This window comes from Euprymna scolopes, chromosome 40 (genome assembly GCF_053919585.1).
Source record: "Euprymna scolopes isolate OS-2025 chromosome 40, ASM5391958v1, whole genome shotgun sequence".
NCBI lineage: Eukaryota > Metazoa > Mollusca > Cephalopoda > Sepiida > Sepiolidae > Euprymna > Euprymna scolopes.
This window is the reverse complement of record NC_136521.1, coordinates 25,565,231-25,587,612: the sequence shown is the minus strand read 5'-3', so window position 1 is coordinate 25,587,612 and position 22,382 is coordinate 25,565,231. Positions and strand designations below refer to the sequence as shown.

General features: G+C 35.2%; 1 protein-coding gene across 3 annotated transcripts in view; it reads right to left on the bottom strand.

Annotated features, from left to right (window-relative positions):
• The window catches only part of LOC145265436 (tubulin-specific chaperone cofactor E-like protein), a 156,595-nt gene that overhangs the window by 20,205 nt on the left and 114,008 nt on the right, over positions 1-22,382 (bottom strand). For 2 of the 3 annotated variants that reach the window (XM_080121274.1, XM_080121275.1), the window contains one exon: positions 6,125-6,308. In XM_080121274.1, coding sequence (XP_079977400.1) covers positions 6,125-6,269 — 145 coding nt within the window. In that variant the 5' untranslated portion in view covers positions 6,270-6,308. Of the gene's footprint in view, positions 1-6,124; positions 6,309-20,723; positions 20,896-22,382 lie in introns of those variants that run through there. The other variant, XM_080121276.1, reaches the window with a different exon arrangement.

The window sequence follows — 22,382 nt, the reverse complement described above, 5'->3', positions numbered from 1 at the left end:
TTTGTGTGTCATTTAAGACAAGAAATTTCAGTTTCAGAAAACAATATTTGGAAATGGAAAGTAACGGAACTTCTTGTTTCTCTGAAGTATTTTTTTTTAAAGTATTTTTTAGTTTAAATTTTGTCCTAAATGAACTTAAACATTCCAAATCAAAATATTTATCAAATTGTTTAGCTTACTTTTATTTATTTTTGTTTGTAGTCAATATGATTTGCAGAAATTAAGACTAGTTAGTAATATTTTGCCTTTTCTGAGTATAGACTTAGGTTTTGTATTTCTATATCATAATGACTGTAACCATGCCTATTCCTTCTTTAACTTTAAAACTGTAATAAGTTTTAAGTGTTAGTGTTATCTTCGAGCCTCTCCCTGACCAGAGAGGAACCAATCCTGGTGCTCACTTTCCTCTTTCAGCTTTGCTCTCGGGGTTCTACTGATTACCAGAACTGTACCTATATCACATTATAAACTGATAAAAATAAAGATTTTTAATAAATATTACAATTTTTTAATCATTCAAGTTATGTCTAAAATGTAATAGATGTCATGAACAATAAACTTCATGGTTTCCCCTCCATCGAGTCTAATGAATTTTCCAATCTGTTTTTTCCTTATGTTTCTATGCATTGTTAAAAGGACTCTTTTCAGATGCTCTTCAGTTTCAGTATTACAATCTTCTTGATGGCCTCCACCCTGTTAAAACAGGTTCATTAGAGTTTAGGGAAAAAAGTCACAAAAACAAGATCAGGTAAATAGAAAAGTTGTTTCAGTATGATGCTGTCCTTGTTATATACTCTGTGTTTTTGACATGAAAAGAGTGCATGTGAACTAAAGCATGTAAAAAAAAAAAATGTTTGCGCAAAGCTAAGATTACTATTATGTAAAAGCTAAGATTACTATTATGTAAAAGCTAAGATTACTATTATGTAAAAGCTAAGATTACTATTATGTAAAAGCTAAGATTACTATTATGTAAAAGCTAAGATTACTATTATGTAAAAGCTAAGATTACTATTATGTAAAAGCTAAGATTACTATTATGTACTTGCAAGATATGTTCGATGATAACATAATCTGCCTGGCTCTCTTTCATCCATAGCTCACACAACCACCCAATGAAAAAGCAACTACAATTGAAAGTATTTGTATACAGACATAAGTTATAAGTAAACAACTTTATTAATAGTTAAGACCGTTTTCAGAGGTTGCTGATGGGCCTAGGCAAGACAATATTGATTATTTTTCCTTTTGCTGTTAATCAAATGATTGCATACAATCATTTGATTAACAGCAAAAAGTGGAACCTTTTTGTAGCAATTCGCTCTTGATTAACTTACAATATAGTGCATCAGAAGCTTTGAGAATTCTAATTTTCTTTGGTCTGTTATACTTAATTGGTTACATAGGATGGACATATGGATATCTGAAACACAATAAATGACAATTAGAATAAAATGTATATGTTTCAAACTGTTACTATTGCTTTTTATGGTACCAAGTGCTAGCTGTTGAGGAAGAAAGCAGAAACTTTAAACATGTATGAATTATTCTTTGGGGAGGGGTCTATTTACTTCTTTCATATTTGCTATTTGTTGTGGCCCTAGGAAAGAGTCATAAAGAAAGGCTCAGACAATGGGTTTAGGTAGAAAAGAATATATTGTACAAGAAAGTGAATATACAGAAAAGATTGTTGGCATTTTCCAATTGTTAGACAATTTGTAGTCTCATGTTAGATCACGATAATTTCCCATGGGAGTATTAAACTCCAGATTTTTTATTAGAAGAGTCTATTATTGTTTTTATCAAAAGAGCCTATTACAAGTGAATGGGTATGAGTAAATCCCCATAACACCCGCCTCCCAAGCCTTTACACCTCATTGTCACCTTTTCCTTTTTGGATCGATAGTTAAAAGATCCATGAACTTCCTTTTCTTTCCTGATCGGTGGTATCCTGGAGCTGCTTGAGGTGGTTTCATGTCGAAAGTGGCTTATTCTTCTTCACAAGATATATAGATGGAATTATCCAACAGACGCTTTCATATTTGGTTAAAGTGTCTTTTATGCATGAACATAAGACTCTGAATGATGTACACCATATTTCCGATTCTTTTGTCTACTGTGCTCACTTCCGAGAAAGACATGTTGTTTTTGTAAGTTTTGTAGAAAACTTTTTCTCCTGCATCATAGCATTTCTTAGGCACAATAGAGATTTTTCTCAGTTTTGTTTGCTTTGGCAACAGTTTTTCAAAGACGGGTCTTATTTTTCACTGGAACATAGTCTCCACTGGGGATACTGCTGATGGTATATTAAGGTAATACCTGTTACAGTGTCGTTTCTGTAGGTATGCCATATGCTTTTTTCAGTGCTCATTTCAAAGTGTCGATGAAGCATGCCCCTGCCCATTTGATTGCAAATGGTACTGGGGAGTTGTGACATGTTTAATTTGGAAAATCTCATAGAAATCCTTGGTGTTTGTGGACGTAAATTGAGTCCCATTGTCACTTACTAAGCAGTAGGCAACTCCAAATTGGACAAATCATAGAAAAAATTAATAACAACCCCTTTAGTGGGTTTCTTACATCTGAACTCTTCTGGCCATTTTGTGTAGTTGTCCACCACAATTAGGTAATATCAATCCTTCAGTGGCCCTACAAAATCTATATGAATTCTAGACGAAGTTTGGTTTGTTTTGGGCCATGGTTTAAAAGTGATTAGAAGTGCTTTTGTATGAGTCAACCATGTCTTTATCCATCTTGAACCAATATATGTAACTACACATGAGGCTCTTCATTCTGTTTATTCCTTGGTGACCCATATGGAAGTTGTTAATTATCTTTTTTTGTAATGATTTTGGTCTGATGACCATCTCACTGTATAGTAGAATGTCATCACACATAGAAAAACTGTCCTGTATTTGCTGGTCTTTATTTATGATTTTCTGTTTTGTAGCACTAATAAATTCATCTTTTTGTGCTTCGCATTTAATTTTATGTAGAGTGACTCGAAGGTCTCTGATAGTATTGCATATCATAGTTTTAATTTCACTATCAATATGTAAGGAAGCAATTACTGAATCCTCAAGAAGTTCAAACTGTCTCGGAACCAACTTTGAAAATCCATTCATATGTCTTGGAGGAGAAATACTCTAACTTGAAATTGTAATTCTGAAGAATAGTTCCCCACCTTAGTGGTCTATTCTTTCCAGTTAGCGCATCCGAGACCCAATGGTATACGCAGACAGAATCTGTCTTTATGTGTAGCACTTTGCTCTGCCACTGGAGAGCCAAATTGATATCTCTCAATACGGCATCCAGCTCGGCTAAGTTGATATGTTGAGAGTCACCTTCAGGTCGCAGCCAACATGCATCCTCCAACACAGTTTTGCGCATCTCCAAGGCTGCACCAATAGCTAGGGAGCTAGCATCGACCCATACATTCAGCTCTTTGCCATCCACACACCAATTTTCCCGGACCGGATCGTTCCGCTGCACGGATTCCAAGGTTTCAAACATCATACGATGCAGTACGGCGTCCCTTGCTTCATCATCCTAGCCCTTTGTTACCGAACTTACTCTCCTTCTAAGTATTCCACAAACCACATGAAGCCAACCGCACACCGGAAAGTGCCCGACAAGTCGACCACACAGGGAAAACATTGTTCATCGCGTAACAATGCTGGGAGCCTCTGGAATTGCATTTCCTCACTTCCACCGTAGTTCACTGTGTTCCATCCAGACCGCCAATCCCAGCACCCGTGCACCATCCTTCAACTGCCCCGGGTTCTTGCACTCCAACCTGAACTGCACTAGGTGTTCTCTTACATGGGTCGCGGGCACCACGTCCTCGTTGACAAAAATGTCATCGATGTAAGCAGGTGCTGTGCGGCTTACAACTTCTTCCTGAGACAATACTTCGCTGACAATTGCTCTCATGATCAGGGGAGCCACATTCAAACCGAACCCCCAGACGAGTCAGGCAATATTTTTTCCCATCGATTTCCAGTCTGGTATGGCCACAGTGTCTCATGGACCCGGACTTGTAGGTATGCTCTCCTGAGGTCCAGTAGAGACACGTTAGCACCTTTTTGTCTCCATTTGCGCAGCTTAGCCGCACAAACATCTGCGTTGGCCGTAAACGCGTCTACGTAATGATTTAGCTCCCGGTAGTCCATTACCGGGCGCACTTTGGCTTTGTTCTGCTGCATCACAGCCATCAGGGGAATTAGGCCTTTGGGAGGTCCCAATTCATCCTCTGGGTACGGCACGAGCCAATCATTATCTATCCAGGTGCGGAGCTCCTGCATGTATTCTTCACGGATTTCTGCCGGCACTGGGTATTCTGACACTCGATTGTGTAGTCTTTCAGGGGGGTGGTCCTCAGACCACTTCCACGATGCGGTCCACGTTCGGTTTTAATGATCAAAGGTGGCGGTGAAATCTGGTTCATTAATAGAAATGGCTGCGCATTTAATATTTTTCCTGTCGCCCAGCCACACTGATCCTGTAGGGTTGACAACGACACCGCCCAGAGCTTTTATGGCGTTGAACCCTAGAAGTAAGTCAAACCCCAGCAGTTTGCCACGCACCACGAACACATCGATTCTGGCAGACACACCTTCGTCAGTGGACACAGAGACTGCTCCAACACCGCAGCACGCATGGGACATTCCACCAATCGTTTTGACATCTATGTTCGTTTTTCTCCAAGACCGACACCGGTCTGCATGTAAAATAGTCCTAGAACATCCTGTATCAATAAGCACCAAACATCGCGTCCCGTCAACGTGGATGCTTATCACCGGGAGCGTCATGCTCGCATCTTGGTGGGGAAGGAGACTGGCGCTGATGCCTCCTCCCCGTGCTCGTTTCCCGAGCAATTCCGAGCCCAGTGTCCACTCTCACCGCAACGGTAACAACGTGTTCCACATTTTCAACAGTCCTTTGCAAAGTGGCCTTTTGTATTGCACTTGAAACAGGTCACACTAACAGGAATATTCCGGGCCCTGTGGTTGTTGGGTAAGCGTGTGGCCGCAACCACGTCCTGATTGTGTTCCCCAGTCGTCGTCAAAATTCTTGCTCTCGACATTACTTCCCCCATGGTCAGGACTTTGATGTTCGGCACCTGTTGAAGAGCAATTGAGATAGCGTCAGGGAACCCAGTGACGAAAGTCAATTTTGTGAGTCTCTCTAAGCCATCTCCTGTAAATCTGGCCAATCCAACCAACTGCTTGATTTTGTTGGCGTAAACATCCACACGTTCGCCAGCCCATCTAACCATAGTTATTTTTCTGTATGCTGCAAACGCGTCATCGGTAAATGCCTCCTTTAATCAGGCCTCAATCTGGTCTATTTCTCTTTGATCGTCCTCCTCCATTTCCATGTAGAGGGCCAGTGCATCAACTTCCAGATATAAAGGTAGCAGACTCACTACATCATCCACCTGCTGAAGTTGTGCGACAAGTCTCACTTTTTTCAACCACGCTACAACGTCTCCCTTGCCAGAGAATGGCTTGATAATATCGCTGCTCCGCACCTTCGCCATAATCGGACCGAAATAGCTTGAAACAAAAAAAAAAATACAACTAAAAACAGACGGAACAAAAACTCGCTTCTCGCAGACACGTGGGTCGTAACAAGCACAATCTACTCGCCAGAATCACCTACACACAATCTGCAGAACGCCCCCTCTCCTTTCCAGTGTCCTGCCTTTATAGCGGCCAGGAACGGCATATTTGCATAATTGCGCGAGAGCAGACGTGATTCAACGATAATTACATTGGGTAAACGCTAATAAAAGCCCATGGACGCCATCTTGGAACTCTCTCTTTCGCTCAGCCCAAAACAGACATATCCGAGGTAAGCTCTCTATTTCTCATTTTGGTTACTGCTAATTCTGCTACAGTTTGTAGTGATGATTCCCCACAAGAGTATTAGACTCAGGGTTTTTATAATGATTAGAAGAGACCATTGTGAATGAATAAGTGTCCATAACACTATTGTTACTGAATTTAGTATTATTAGATTGAGTTTGTGTTTAGGAGAGATGGAGAAATACATATAATGTAATGTAATCCTTCTATCAAAATCTGTTATGCTTGTAGGATTGATATTTATATTTACTTACCTGTGTGATAAATATTCCGTGGTTTAGCCAAAATAATCTCACAATTATTATTCTCTTGCTCATCTGTTGAGTCTGTCGTATAACGCATCTTGAGTGTTTCTAACATAGAAACAGTCACATTTAAGTCAGGACACTTTTCAGCCATTTTCTTTCTTTCTTTAATCTCGATAAATCAAAGGAGTAACTGAAAACAAAATAAAAACATGAATTTTACAACCACTCCACTATGAATAAGAACCTCTTAAGAATTTTTAAACTAAAAAGCATTTTAGTATGAATACTCCACTTTATAATAAAAACCAGTGAATACGTATTCGGAGTTGTATGTCATTTTAGCTTTAAAAGAAAAGATAAATGTTGTTCCAAACAAAATGGCAGTATAAATCTAGAGAAGCTTTGAATTGTAAAAGCTTGCAGACAAAGACAAAGAATAAAGTTTCCAGTAGATAGCTAATCCGAAGAAATCCTAAGACAAATTCCTTCTCGTGTGAAGACTAAAAGTTATGTGCTAAAATTCTTATATTTCATGGAATGATTCCGGTTTCTGACTGACTGATATCAGAGCATGGTTCTGCCAGGAGACACTCACAGTAAAATATATCCTAGTTGGGTGTGATGACCTTGCCCCAACTAGAAAATTATATTATACAGAAAGCAATATGGAAGACCTTTTTGAAAAGGTCAACTCAGCAAATATTCTAGCATACCTAAGGAAAGTAAATTTATATAAGAAAATTTAAGGAAATTTAAAGTCACCCAAATATACACATCCATGTATAAATGCAACATTTAATTTCTTAGTTCAATTTTATAAAAAAAGGGAGGAAAGGCTGAAAAAGTCACCCCCCCCCCAATAAAAAAAAAGTTTTAAAAAAAGAAAAAAGAAAAAGGACTCCGGCATTAAATGACCACATAGGTTGATATGCCGTAAAACCAATCAATCAATCAATCAATCAATCAGAGCATGGTTCCATTTGATGTCTTATCACCCATGTTTATAAATAGAACCTTCCAATTTTTTTTCACTATACTCTCACAGGGATACCAAAAATATTGCATATTATATATATCCTGTCACATACAAGTAAGTAAAAATCTGCCCATTGAAACCACTTTCAGTGTTTAGGAGAAAAGAGAAAGCAGCAAAAAGCAAGTCAAAAAACCTCTCGACCGTTTGAAATAAATTTGTAAAATCTTTCACTCTATTCTCATGTGACATTTTGTTTTGTTTTTTTCTCCTTTCTCCAGATTCCATTTTTGAGGGGTTTGTTTTCTTCTTTCATATTTTTGTCTTGAAGGCATCCATCAATTGGTAGTGAAATATTCACAAAGTTCATTCACCATAATTTTCACAGACTCATTAGAAACAGATGATCCAATCAGTGTCCTTTTCCAGAAAAGTCTTGATGTAATATGAAGACTTCCAGTACATCATTTAATCTCTTATCATCCTGGCATAACATTTCAGAGTATGATTTGTTAGTTCACTTAGTACTTCCCTCAACATAGTATAAACATGTTACTGTTGGCCAGACGCCATATTAATTATTTTCTTGAGACAAGAGAAATAACTAAATATATAGAAGAAGCCAACCAAGTTTGATAACTATAACTTTAACATTGCTAGCGTCTTCTGGTGTCATGTGTAAATCAAAGTTCCAACAAAAAGAAAAAGAAAAAACCCCAAAGAAAACAGCTTATTAACACAATACTTAAAATTTCAATAGAGGCTCCCATCTTTGTCAAACAGTTTGTGACCTGTTCCTGTCCCTGATTCATTTAATTTGGATTTCTTCCATTTCCATTACTCTGGTCACATCAACTCTCAAACGTCAGTCACAAGATTTGATGATTTTAAAGATGCATTGTCTGTTTCAGGCAACTTGGGTAGTCTGAAAATTTCTTGCAGCATAACAGCTATCAATACACCTGCATCAACAGCTTTCACTGAGTGCAAGAGTCTTGGATGCCAATGGGCTCTTTGTTACTCAGTCAAGCTTTTTTGATGACCAGCATATAGGAGCCAGTCTATTCGTCTTACCAAAAACAAAGATGATAAATCCACCCTGTGAGGAACCATCCTCCAAGCTGGTATAGGTAGCATCAGAATAGCAAACCACACTCAAGGATTTCCCAGCTGTGGAAAGGATATGGAATCTGTCTTTGAATGGATATGGAATCTGGAAGTTACTTTTTGAAGCCAACAAGTCACTATTAACAGTGACTTGTTGGCTTCAAAAAGTAACTTCACTTTAGGTGATTTTCTGGCTTTGCTCATCCTACACACATCAAATGATACATCAGGTTGAGTCTGGGTAGATACCCACATCATTTGACATCATTTAGTCTTTTTAAATCTGTCTTTTCCTCTTCACTCAGCTCATTATTTTTCCTTAAGGATCTTCCTTTCTTTATAGCTATGAGAGAAATAGATGACACATAATTGTTTTGGTGTATAATAATCCCATCTTCCGTTTGTCTAATGCACAATCCCAGAAATTTGAATGTTCCGCTTTCACGCATTCCAAACATGAATATTTTTGTTAATTCTGAACTAATATTTTTTTAAAATAATCATTTCCACAAAATATAAAACCATCCACATGCATTGCCAGAATACCCATCAAGTTCTCGGATAAATCATGCCAAACAAACAGTGCATTGTCATATGCACTTACATTCCTTTTAGTTTAGTTAATTCCTGAGTAACGCTCTTGTACCATGAACAGGGCGCATCATTCAATCCATAAACACATCTTTTCAGCTTCCACATTTTGACCTGTTAGTCTTTTTAAATCTGTCTTTTCCTAGCATATCACCTTGCAAAAATGCTGAGGTGAAATCAAAGGGTCTCCACCTGCCAATTCTTAATTCATACACTTCATGAGTTTTCATGATTTTTATTTCTTTCTCCTTTGCATCAATTACATTTTTTGCTTCTTCCTGTTCAGTTGTGAGGAAAATAACAGGTTCTTCATCATTATCTCCTGTTACTTGGGGAAGTTCTTGCTACTGACCAACAATAGATACACACTAGACTTTCATTTTCTGCATATGGTTGTATATTCCGCCAATGACCATAATGTTCAGTTGATTTTAGTTGTGTACTCATAATCTTTCCTTGTTTTCACTCATTACTTGTGACATGTCACAGTGCCATTACTGAATGGACTTTCAGTGGTTGTAGTGTAGATGTTAATATTTCGATTTTCATTCATCTCTGTAATTATCATTATTAAATTCTCCCCCATTATCATTCAAGAAGCGTTTTGAAACTCTAAAATATGCTATCCATATTAAAAATATGTTGTGAATAATTTCTTCACTCTTCTTAGTTTTAATCATCCTGACAGTGGATGCGTCAATTAGGTGTAAAATTCAGTATTGGTTATGCCTGAATTCTTTTAAGTCCATACATACAGTGTCATTAAACTGGTTTCCAAGAGCCAATCCCACTACTGGATGAAGAGGGAGTCTTCTAAGCCTTAAACAAACTGAACACAAATCATAGACATCCTTAATAAGAGTCAGAAACTCCTTATCATACCAATTTCTCTTTTGATGCATGAGCAAACTGTTTATGTAATTTCTCAGCTTTTTTTTCTTTTCTCCATTCTAGAGTATATTTTAAAGCTTCACAATGTAAAAAAGTTTGACTTTTCAGCCTGCAAAAGCATATTTGTCAATGGAAGACTATAATGTCCAGAGGTTGTCTTTTGCAATTTTATATATCTGCCTAAAATCTTACACCTGTCACTTTTAAAATCTAGTATCATGCCAGCAGTTCTCATTGATAACAAGGGTAAATCTTTTTTGACAATGTCAGCCTCTGTTTGCTCTGACAGCTTTTATGCCTCCTATAGTTACCGGAAATTTAACTGCTTTAATTGTCTTCTCCACCACCAAAACAAAATATCCTGTTGGATTTAAAAGTCTTCACTAACTGCTTATCTCGGCCATTTAATGTACCAAAAAAAACCATTAAACCAAAGTTCTCCAGTAACAGTTCTAGAAAAGGCAGAATCCAACACTGCCATACCCAGTGTGTCTTTTACAAGATTGAACATTTTTATATTAGAATCATTTATCAATGTTTAATAACAGGACTCGGAATTAATTAATGAGAATTGTACACGGTTTGAATCCACAACAGTGTTAATATTTTTAGGACTAAAACCATTACAGTCTCTGGCAAAATGCCTAATAGATCCACATTTGAAACAACGCACTGTCCTATCTTGTCTGTTCATTGGATTTGTTTTGTTTCCTTGATAGAATTTTTGTTCCCTTTTACTTCTGTTCAAATTGAAATTTACAGTTTCAATTTCTTCTTTGATAGCAGGAACCGTTTTGCATTCCAATGAAGAAATATAAAAAAAAACACTTTTTTTAAAGCATTCTTCATTGCTGCATAAGTTAAACTTCTAAATGTTGTCCTTGATAATTTTTTGTTTTCTTCCGATGCATTTGCTGCATTTAAAACAAAAAATGCTTGAATTCCTTCCAGCAGAGAAATTTTGTATTTACGTAATTTCTGGTGCAAGAATTCATAATGCACCAAAAAGTCATTTAGGTTTATTCCAGTTCTTTTGTAAGAGTATAATTCCTTGAATAACATGTATGTCATTGTGTTTTCATCATTAAATATATCTCGTCCAATTTGTCTGTAATTATTTTTAATCCATCAGTTCAACCAATATCTGTGATGCCTAAGTGTCAAATTCATTCTTGTATGTTTTGTGGCAATGACAAAAATACTACTGGGGCTTGTTTTTCCTTAGTCAAATCTGTGAAGATAAGCCATATACTTATGTCTTGTTTCCACTCATTGTACATTTCTTCACTCTGCAAAATTGGTGGCTGTTTCGTAAATGACGCCATCTTTCTTTCAATTGTGTTTCAATGTAAGTTGAACAGATATAATATCTGTCACATGAAAGAATATGCTCTGCTACCAATGTTAGTTCACTTAGTACTTCCCACAACGTTACTGTTGGCTGGACGCCATATTGAATATCCACCCAAGACAAGGGATATAACTAAATATATAGAAGAAGGCCATCAAGTTCAATAACTCCAACTTCAGCATGATTGATATTACCATTTCAAGCAGTGGTTGACCATTGTTTCTTGAGCTTGGATTGTTTTAGATCCTCAAAAGCTATGTTTTGTTACTTGGTTGAACAAGTAAAAATGCAATCATAGTATGGCATCATTAATTCTCTGCAAACAATTATCTTCACTTCAAAAAAGTAATTTTAAATTGAAAACTTGACAAAATAGTAAACAAATGGTTTTTATTACAGCATTTAAAAAACAAAAATCAAGTTAGTGGGCAGAACGTCTACTATGTATAATGGATTCTTAACAACTGTTGTGTTTCTTTCTCATGAGAGATAAGATTCGACGAAAACAAATAGAAAAAGAAAAAAAAAATTATTTGTGATATTCTATCAACAGATCCACCCACATCCCTTTTCCAATATCAGTCAGATGTTTTTGGTTCTTGGCGTTTTGAGGCACCCAACAACTGAAGGTATTAAAAACAAAGTGTCAGGAGACATTTGGTTGATATGCATTGTCAATGATGGCTGTTGTGGTGTTCCTATTTACTTGCCTCTCCATGAGGGCAAAGTTAGACACAAAATCAGCTTTTAATGTGGGGAAATCCTGCTGCACAAAAAGGGTGCCTGCCTTTTAGCCACAGCATGACTTATCTGTTTAACTTTCCCTTTCCTTAACTAAACTCATTGAAGTTATTTCACAAACTCCCTATATCTGATAAAAATAAAAAGGCCAATGCAATTTTTTGTTGTTTATCTATGAATGTGCAATTTTTAAGCATGTATGTTAGTGAGTTGAAACTAAGATAAATTTTTATTTCACGCAGCATTTTCTACTAAGCTTACTTTTATCCAGAAAGAGAATTTTTTAACAGTAGATATCTGCATGATAAGAAGAAAAATATGAAATTAATAATAAACATTGCTTCATCCCTAAATTTCACTAAATAATTCCATACATTTCTGTATGTGATTAAATTGCCATGTTTTGTTTCAGAAAAAGAATTTGCACATGGAAATATACATAATTCTATTGGCATTTGAAGGCAACAGTACAGTGAAAAATCCATTAAGTTTTCTGTGTTATAGTTTTTAATTATCCTTGTCCCCTTGGCTTTATCCCTTCCAAGGACCCCTAGCGGTGATAAAATGACATAGAGCTTCTTCCGGCCAAGGGGGATAATCTTTCATCATTACAACACTGTACACGAATCACAGCACGTGTATTCTTTGTTAGTTCATAAAACCTATATCAACGGTTTACCAGTCTCTTCTCCCTTCTCAGATATTCTTTTCAGTTCATTACATTTTTATTAACTAACAAAACAAAAAATGGACTAAAAATGTGCCTTGAACGATTCATACGACTTCAAATTATACAAGCACTACTTAATGATTATCAACAATGGTGAAATGGAAAACAACATTTCAGCCACTGCCTACGAAATAATGAGTAATGCCATACAATAGCCCTCAATGCTGTTTATATTAAACCAACAAACGTTGTGTACAATAGACACCAACTACTGACAAACACACAGCAACCAACTCAAACTATTGAAGCATTCATGCAACAGCTGAAAATATTTGCAAAGTCGTGCAATTTTCAAGCTGTAACCGCTGAAGAAAACAAAAGGCAGTACATTTGAAACGCTAACATCAATAAAGCTACTGTAATTCCTTTGGAAGACGCACACTTAGCCTCTATACAGGAAAATACTCAACCTAAAAGAGTTTGCTTCTTCTTAGGAACTCACAGCATCTGCGACTGCTATGTCCAGCACGTAATGCCGAGTGTAGGAAATGTAAAAAAAAAATGGATATTAAGCTAAGGTATGTAAATTTTCCCCTTTTACTGCTGCTGTATTATATGACCCTAACTCACCTCCACCTAGACTTGCCTGACTAGGGGCAGAAGCAAGAAATTACGTTCATTAAATGTAAAATAAATGGACATACTGTGAATGCAATGGTAAATTCTGGTAATGTGGGAACATTTATCAGCAAAAATACTGCAAAAAAACAACTGAAACGCTTCACGATTCTTAAAAGAAACTATAGCTTTCGCAGACCCTAATCAACATGCCAAAATTATTGGCGAAACACTTGTAGACATTGCACTAAAAAATAAGACCCATCCCAGCATGACAGAGGAAGTTATTAAGGATCTCATTATCAAGATAATTATCAGGAAAGATATCCTAAAAAAATACAAAAGAGTGACTCTAAAATTCGACGGTCCTGAGTATGAACTCATTATTGGAGCTATTAACAAGAATAACTCTTTTCCATCTATACACATCCCTCCCCCTCCTCTCTTTTCTCACTTTTCTTCATGTACAACTGCTATTGCCACTAAATCACGTCATCACATGATTGCTGACAACAAATACATAATGGAGGAATGCTAGAATGTTGAGAGAAGGCATAATTGAGCCCTCATTGTTTCCTTGGCGAGCTCAAGTTCTGGTGACCTCCAACAAAAATCTCAAAAAAAAGAACGTTCGTTGACTACAGTAATACCATAACATGGAACTGGATGTTTATCCTATGCCTAACATCAATAAAATGATTGGCGACATAACACAATATAGTATCTTTACTGTAGTAAGGTTACTTCAAGTTATGTCACTAATTGTGATGAACGCGGCTTTATTTTTTACACAAAAAAAATATGTTGGTGTTAGAATAAATTGCTTTGACTTTTCCAGAAATAAGGGATCGTAGTTATTCCCCTTGGCTAGAATTAAGGATTCCGCCATATTGATTTCTCGAAAACATGTGTATACTTTTAAGTTGATAAAACCTTTATGAAAGGCATTCCTGTAGAACCAACAGCTCTGAATTCAGAAAAAATCTATAAACACTGGAAATTGACGTTCGAGTATTACTTACGCACTTTAAACAACGGGGGAAATAGAAAATAATGCACAAAATCTCTTTGCCTTGATTAATTCAGTCTAAGCGACAATATTTGAAATAATAAGCGATGTTACAGATTACAATGGTGCCATAGAAATGCTAGACGCTGTTTACATAAAACCGGCAAACGTTATATTTAACCGACATCAACTTCTGATGAATGAACAGAAACCGGCACAAATTATCGATGATTTCATGCAACAACTGGAAGTACTTGCCAAATCTTGCGAATTTCAAGCAGTAAGCGCTGAGGAGAACAAAAAGCAATATATCCATTTCATTAGTGGCATCTCCTCCTTGTCTATTCATCGGCGCATACTCAAAAAACCATTCTCAACTCTACAAGTGTAGGAAATGTAAGAAAAATGGCCATTGGGCGAAGGTATGTAAATCTTCCTCCTCCACTGCTGCTGTGTTATACGACCCGGACCCCTCCAATCTCTCCTGACTAGGAACGAGTGCCAAAGACATGAAATGCAAAATAAATGGGCAAGTAGTGAACGCTATGGTAGGCTCCGGCAGCGTGGGGACGTTTATCAGCAAAAATACAGCAAGAAAGCTGAAGCTTTTTATTATTCCCAAACAGAAAACCATAGCATTGGCAGACCCTAATCATCATGCCAAAATCATCAGCGAAACTATTGTTGACATCTCCCTAAACAGTAAAAACCACCACGCCATGACAGTGGAAGTAATTAAGGATCTGTTCATTGATATGATTATCGGAAAAGACCTCCTAAAACAATATAAAACTGTGACCCTGAAATTCGACGGTCCCGGGGGAAGAACTTGTTATCAGAGCAATGGGTAAGAGTTTCTCCTCCCCTTTTCTCTCATCTTTCTACAAGGACGACCCCTATTGCCACCAAATCTCGTCGTCACTCATTTACTGACAACACATTTATTAGAGAGGAAACTGCCAGAAAGTTGAGGGAGGGCATAATAAAACCCTCTATATCTCCTTGGCAAGCCCAAGTTTTAGTGACCTCTAACGAGAATCAAAAAAAAAAAAGAATGGTGGTCGACTACAGTGGCACCATAAATAGATTTACAGAACTGGATGCCTATCCCATGCCGAACATTAATAAAATGATTGATGACATAGTTCGATACAACGTTTTTACAACACTCGACCTGAAGTCTGCTTACCATCAAATCCCAATTAGTCACACCGATCGGAAATACACAGCATTTGAAGTAAATGGAAAACTTTACCAATTTACTTGTATCCCTTTTGGCGTCACTAGCGGAGTAAGTGCCTTTCAAAGATGCATCGATGGAATTGTAGAAAAGAAAAATTAACAGACACTTTTGTGTATGTAGATAATGTCACAATATGCGGAAAGGATCAAAAAGAGCATGACTATAACCTTCAAAGGTTTTATAATGTAGCAAAAAGATACAACATCACACTCAACCAAAGTAAGAGCATTATTTCTACTACTTCTATCACACTTCTTGGGTACACAATCCAGAACAACCAAATTGCTTCTGATTACCTGAGGCTAAAACTACTCCTTGAAATGCCACCACCTCTAAATATCTAGTCGCAAAACGAATAATTGGTATGTTGTCTTACTATAGTAAATTCATTCGAAACTTTTCTGATAAGATACTGCCTCTCAACCAAAACAAGGAGTTTCCACTGCCCCCGTCTATTCTAAATTCTTTCCAGATGCTGAAGACCGACTTAAGAAATGCTACCCTTATAACTGTTGACCCGGATAAAGAATTTGTAGTAGAAACTGATGCCAGTAATTACTGCATTGCTACTACTCTAAACCAACAGGGTAGACCTGTTGCATTCTTTTCTCGGACACTAAACCCGAATGAGATTAGACATCATGCTGTTAAAAAAGAAGCTGCTGCGATTGTCAAAGTTCTACGAAAGTGGCGATATTTCCTACTCGGGAGACATTTCAAAGTTATTACAGATCAAAAGAGCATCAGTTTTATGTTTGATAATAAGAGGAAATTTAAAATTAAAAATGATAAGATATGTCATTGGCGGATTGAACTGTCACAATTCAAATTCAGTATTGTTTACCGTCCAGGAACGGAGAATACAGCTGCTGACACATTTTCTCGCATCTCTGCATTAACGCACACTTTGCAAGACCTCCGCGACTTGCATGTTACACTATGCCATCTTGGTGTCACGCGAATAATATAAAAATATAACAGGCTCGTGCTCCTCCTGTCAGTATCTGAAACCTAAATTTGCCAGTTGTAACAAAGGAACACTCATACAGGTTATACTACTTTTCCAGCGATTAAATATCAACTTTAAAGGCCCTTTACCTACTTCTGTGCGTGGTAACAAATATTTACTCACTATAATTGATAAATATACTTGTTTTCCCTTTGTCTTCCCCTATAAGGATATGACTAGCAAAACCGTGATCCACTGCCTAAACCAATTATTTTCAATTTTTGGTATGCCCGATATGATATACACTGACCGGGTTACTGACTTCTTTGCAGGAGAAATCAAAGATTACTTACGTGGCAAAGGTATCGCCACCTCTAAAACAAGTAGATACCACCCTGAGGGTAATGGGCAAGTTGAGAAACTCAATGGAACTTTATGGAAGGCCATCCAAACGACCTTACACTCTAGCAACATGAAACTGCCACTAATACGACTCCTCATGACTGAATGTTCAAATATAGTCGTAAATCTTTCTCCGGAACTTCTGTTCCCACTTGAGCAAAACCAGACCCAATATATGTTAGAAACCATACTAAGTCTAGTAAGCTCGATCCTCCGGTAATCCCTGCTACCCTATTAGACATCAACCCCTACTATGTTCATGTACAACTACCCTATGGTGCGGAAACTACTGTCAATGTGCGAAACTTGGCTCCTAACTCCTTAAATCGAGAAGACCAACACAATGAAAACAATCCTGCAAGCCCTGAAGCCCCTAAAGAACTGCCAACTGATGAAGACAATACCTACGTGAAGGAGAAGAATCCCTTACCTGATCCTGAAAATATCCATGCTCCCCAAGATGTAGATGCTGAGGACCAAAATCCCTGTAATTCAGTGCGGAGATCGTCCGGAATGTGACGATTTCCAAGTAAATATAAGGACTTCTTAACCTAGTACTGAACAGATTAAATTTAACTTCTGTAATTCCAGACTTAATTATTGTTGAAGGGGAAAATGTTAGAATAAATTGCTTTGACTCTTCCGGAAATAAAGGATCATAGTTATTCCCCTTGGCCGGAATTATGGATTCCGCCATATTGATTTCTCGAAAACACGTGTATAATTTTAAGTTGATAAAACTTTTATGAAAGGCATTCCTGTTTACTCTTCTTTTATCTCGACTTATCATTTTAGTGTGTGTTTTTCAAATTTGGTGCGCGCGATATTGTGAGTTTCTATGTATAAAAAAATAGTACCATTTTAAAGAAAAAAGGTCACTTATCAATATGGTGAGCTTAAAAAAGGGTTTTAAGTTGTTTTCCATAAAAAAATCCAACTTGAAAACTTCAGTGAAAGAAATATGAAAGAAATTCAATTGAAAAAATTCCGAAAATCGCACCATTTTGTAGAGAAATATCTCCTCTGTAATAATCTGTTGGTGTCATATTACTAGGCTCATAAATCAAGGAGCGCCACTAATAAAAGTGAATGTACCTACACATCGAGATTTACAACTTAATGTCAAATGACCGAAGTAAGAAGTATCATCACGAAAATCAACTGTCAGCACGACCGAACGAAAACGTAAACAAACAACTTGTTTCACTATGGATTTGTTTTTGTTTATTTAAAAGTTATAGAAAGGTATTGTTTAAAATAATATTTTTAGTGCGACAAGCACGTGAATAAACCCTTATCCTCGACTGGTCTCTGGGCTTTGATAAGTGGTTATGCCTATGTAAAAAAAAAAAAAAAAAAAAAAAAGAAATGAAAATTTATAATATAAAAAATGTCAGTTGTTTATTTTCTATATCTTCTTTCAAACTTTCATATGTTCTTTGCTTTATCTTCTTTCGGTTGGATAAACTTTAGCATTGTTAAATTATCTTTTAAAAATTAAATTGGGTACATTTTAAACCAAAAAAACTTTTTTAGTTGCGTGTGACTGTGACCAAAAATTTTTTTTTTCATTTAAAAAAAAAAACGTGCCTCATTTTTTTGTTTACTTATTTGTCTTATGTTCTATCGGGCGTTTTTGATATATCTAACATTTTGTTAAATTATTTTTTATTATTAGACTGTATAGTTACATTTCTTTAAAAAAAAAATTAATAAAATATAGCTAAGTTTTAAGTTACAAGTCATGTGACACACACATGACTTGTACGTAACTTAAAACTTATATTTTACACATGACTCATGTGTAAATAAAAAAATTAATTTCACGTAAAAATGTGCATTTTTTTTGTTTATGTTCTATCAGACGTTTTTGATAAATTTGAAGATTTTGTTAAATTATTTTTTAATTACACTGTACATTACTTAAAAAATTAGAACTGAAAATATAATTAAGTTGTATGCACGTGGCGTGTAAATGAAAAAATTAATTTCACTGTAAAAATCAGTTTTTTTTGTTTTATTTAATAATTCCCGAGACAGTACTTCTACAGTTTATCGCCGAAAATAGAGACGCCATTTTTTTTCGCGCACCTGTCGTTAAAATCCGAGGGAGAAATCAGTATTTTAAACTATGACCGAAGTTAGAAATAAATAAAAAAAATGAAACTAGATATTGATTACTTCCGGAAAGAATTATGAAAAAAAGTAAATAAAGAAAGTGAAAGAGAACATATCCGTACTTATTGAAATTGAAAATGTTTCGATTTAATTAATGAAAACGGGAATGTTTTTCCTGAAACATATTTTTATTATTAAAAACAGAAAATGAAAATGACATATTCATAATTGTCTAAACTGTCGGAATTTATCTTGCTTCCAGATAAATTCGACGCTAAAGTAACTAAGCTGAAAAAAAAAAGCATGAAACAAAAGAGGGGAGGGGGTAAAGAATGAAATATAAATGTCTTGCTTTGAAACGAAGAAGAAACTTTATTTACAATAAGTTGCAAATTTTTCCCTTTGCGGGCATTAAACTTAAACGCCAAGGTAACATATGAAAAAAGTAATATGTAATGAAAAAATAACAACACTGGTTCTTATAAAGAAGTTGGGTGTATCCATTAACGAATACAACAAGAATATACAAAATAGTAGTATCTCCTAATCACACTCACATATGAAATTAATTTTAGGAGGTACTCACAATTGAAAGCCAGTTAGGCACGTGCCTTTTTCTTTTTTTTGTTTAAAGTTCTTTTAGAATTTTCCTTCCCTCCATGTTGATTGAAAACCGTAGACACACATGTATTACAGGAGCAAGACCTCGTCGCTTGTCCAGATAGGAAATTCCATAATACCTTGTCACGTAAAAGGTATTTTCTTTAAATTCCACTCCTTGTAAAATACATATGTGCAAAACTGCAGCCACGTGGTTAATTTCCAGAAGTCTGTCTCGTCACAGCCGGGTATTAATTTCTTGCCGGGTTTACTTTGAAGGAGGGCTCATCAAAATTCCATTTTCAGTGCCGGGCAATGAACAACACGTTCACTCTCCTCATCAGCAGAATTTCAAAACAGGACGAAATATGCGCTGAGCTCGTGACGTCATTACAGAGCTAGCATTTCTCTTTTCTCCATATTAAAGGGAGTTTCGTACAAACCGAAAATATACGAAACTAAAAATCATAATGGATACAAAATACAAAACATCATATATAAGAACCAGATAAACAATAATAAATGTAAACAGGGGGGATGCACCATTATTGGTACAAAAAAAATTCCAACAAAACTGGGCAAGCGCCATTTGAAAACCAAAACATTTACTGTATAAAAATTTATCGAAATATAATTGTAAAAACATTTAATGAAAAGTTGGTATAAGAAAATATAACTTTAATAAAACAATTTTATGATGAAAGCAAAATTGGATTTTTATAAAATAATTTTTTTTCTGAATAAATAAATAATTTTAATGAAACATTTTTTTTTAATTAAAGCAACTTTAAAGGGTAAACATCAAATTAATTTAAATGAAACCGAAAAATCATTATCTAGTTTATTTTATTTTATTTTATTTGTTATTTATTTCATGCTTCGGTCATAGTTTAAAATACTGATTTCTCCGTCGGATTTTAATGACAGGTGCATGAAAAAAAAAATGGCGTCTGCATTTTCGGCGATAAACTGTAGAAGTACTCATGAGACCTATATGTTCTATCAAGTGTTTTTAATAAACTTGAACTGAGATATCTCAAGGTTGTGTTAGGTGTCAAAATCAACACCAGTGGAAATAAAGTTCAACTGGAAGCTGCTCTAGGAGTATCAGAAGCCGCCATTGAAAATTTGAATAAACATCTGTCTCTGTTTCGAAGCTTATAATCAATATAAAAATGTTATTTCAAACCGTAATTTTTTTTTCAATAAAATGAGGAAAGACCAAATTTTAAAATAATGAAAAAATACAATTTTTTTTTCATCGGTTTTCTTAAAAAAAGATTTCACAAAATTCAACAACCAATACCAAAATCTATTAAATATATGCCAAAAAATCACTTACCTGTAAAAAATAACGGATCAAGTAAAGAATAGATACCCTGTAGCAGACGACGCCGTTTGGCGGCTACCGACGCACATTTCAACTAACACCGGTGATTCGACCTTGACATTGGCACAAGCACATGGTGTCGGTTGTTTGTAAACACGTCAAATAACAAACATGCTCGAATAGTCGCCAGTATTTTTTTATTTTTTTTTAATATATTTACAAAACTTTTAAAGATTTAAAAGAAAAAATATATATTTACAAAACATTTTTTTAAAAGTAAGTAACAAAACGAACGTATTTAATTAAAAGATATTTAAATAAATGGGTGTCTTTCTGTTTCGGATTTTTGTGACCAAGATTTTTTAAATCTCGATTGTTTATACTTGTGATTTTATTATGCATAAAAATTGCCTCGGCCTAGAAGGATTTCTCCTTCACTGACCACCGACACACATCACACTTTAAATAAATATTGAATTGTATTAAAAATGTACACGGAAAAAAAAAATGGCTAAAAAGAGAAGAAAAGAAAAGAAAAATAACAAGGTGTTAAAGAATGAAACTTTTTTTTTATAAGTTTTATTCAGTCTTTATTTGAACTTAAGGGACTGGTTTTATTTTAGTTTTTTGTTTATTTATTAACTGTTTTATTCTTTTTATCAAACAAAAATAGAACTTTTATAATGAAATATATATTATGGACTGTTTTTTCGGTACTTGTACAGTTTAGTCAAGACATTAAAAAATGAAAATATCGAAAACAGTTTAAATTGTATCTATACGTTATAGAACGAAGTTATCCGAAAAAAAAAAATTCACTTAATTTCATCAAGTAGTTTTTTTTTTTTTTTTTTACAGCGGAAAAACACGTTTTTATGAGAGCGCGTTGAAGGCGGCCATATTGGATTAAAAAAAAAATTGTTTGAATTTTATAAATGACAAAGGGAGATAACTCCATTAAAGCGCTGACACTCCTCCCCATGTCTAAATACTAGCTTTTCTTCCTAAAAATCGAACATTTTGCTCGGTATCATAACAAATTGTTTTTTCGCTGTAAAAAAAAAAGAAAAAAAAAAAACTACTTGATAAAATTAAGTGAAATTTTTTTTCAAAGAACTTCGTCCCATAAGGGATACATACAATTTAAACTTTTTTTCGATATTTTCATTTTTTTATGTCTTGACTAAACTGTACAATACCGCAAAAAACAGCCCATAGCATCGACATTTTAAAATGAAAGTTTTATTTAAAAATAAAAAAGGCGAGGTGTTTTTTCTTTTAGAGATATTGTTTTTTTTTCACCATTTATCACTTTGAAATTTTATTCAACAATGAAATGATAAAAAAAAACAACTTTTCGTTAAATATATTTTAAAAAATTATTATAAAATATCTATAAAGTGTATTTTTCATGTCTGTAAAAGTTTGTTGGGTACTGGTCGCGATTAGAGTTCCCTGCCGAACACCCTAAAAAAAACACTGACTTCTCCCTACGCATGAGCAAAGGACATGTTTTAGTTGCCATAGTAACTAAACGATCATGAATTTTTATCGACTTTGTTTTACTGTTTATGAATATTGAAATAAAAGACATTACTACACATTTATTAATAATATCTCACTTTTAATCACTTTTATCGACTTTTGTTTTACTGTTTGTCACTTTTATCG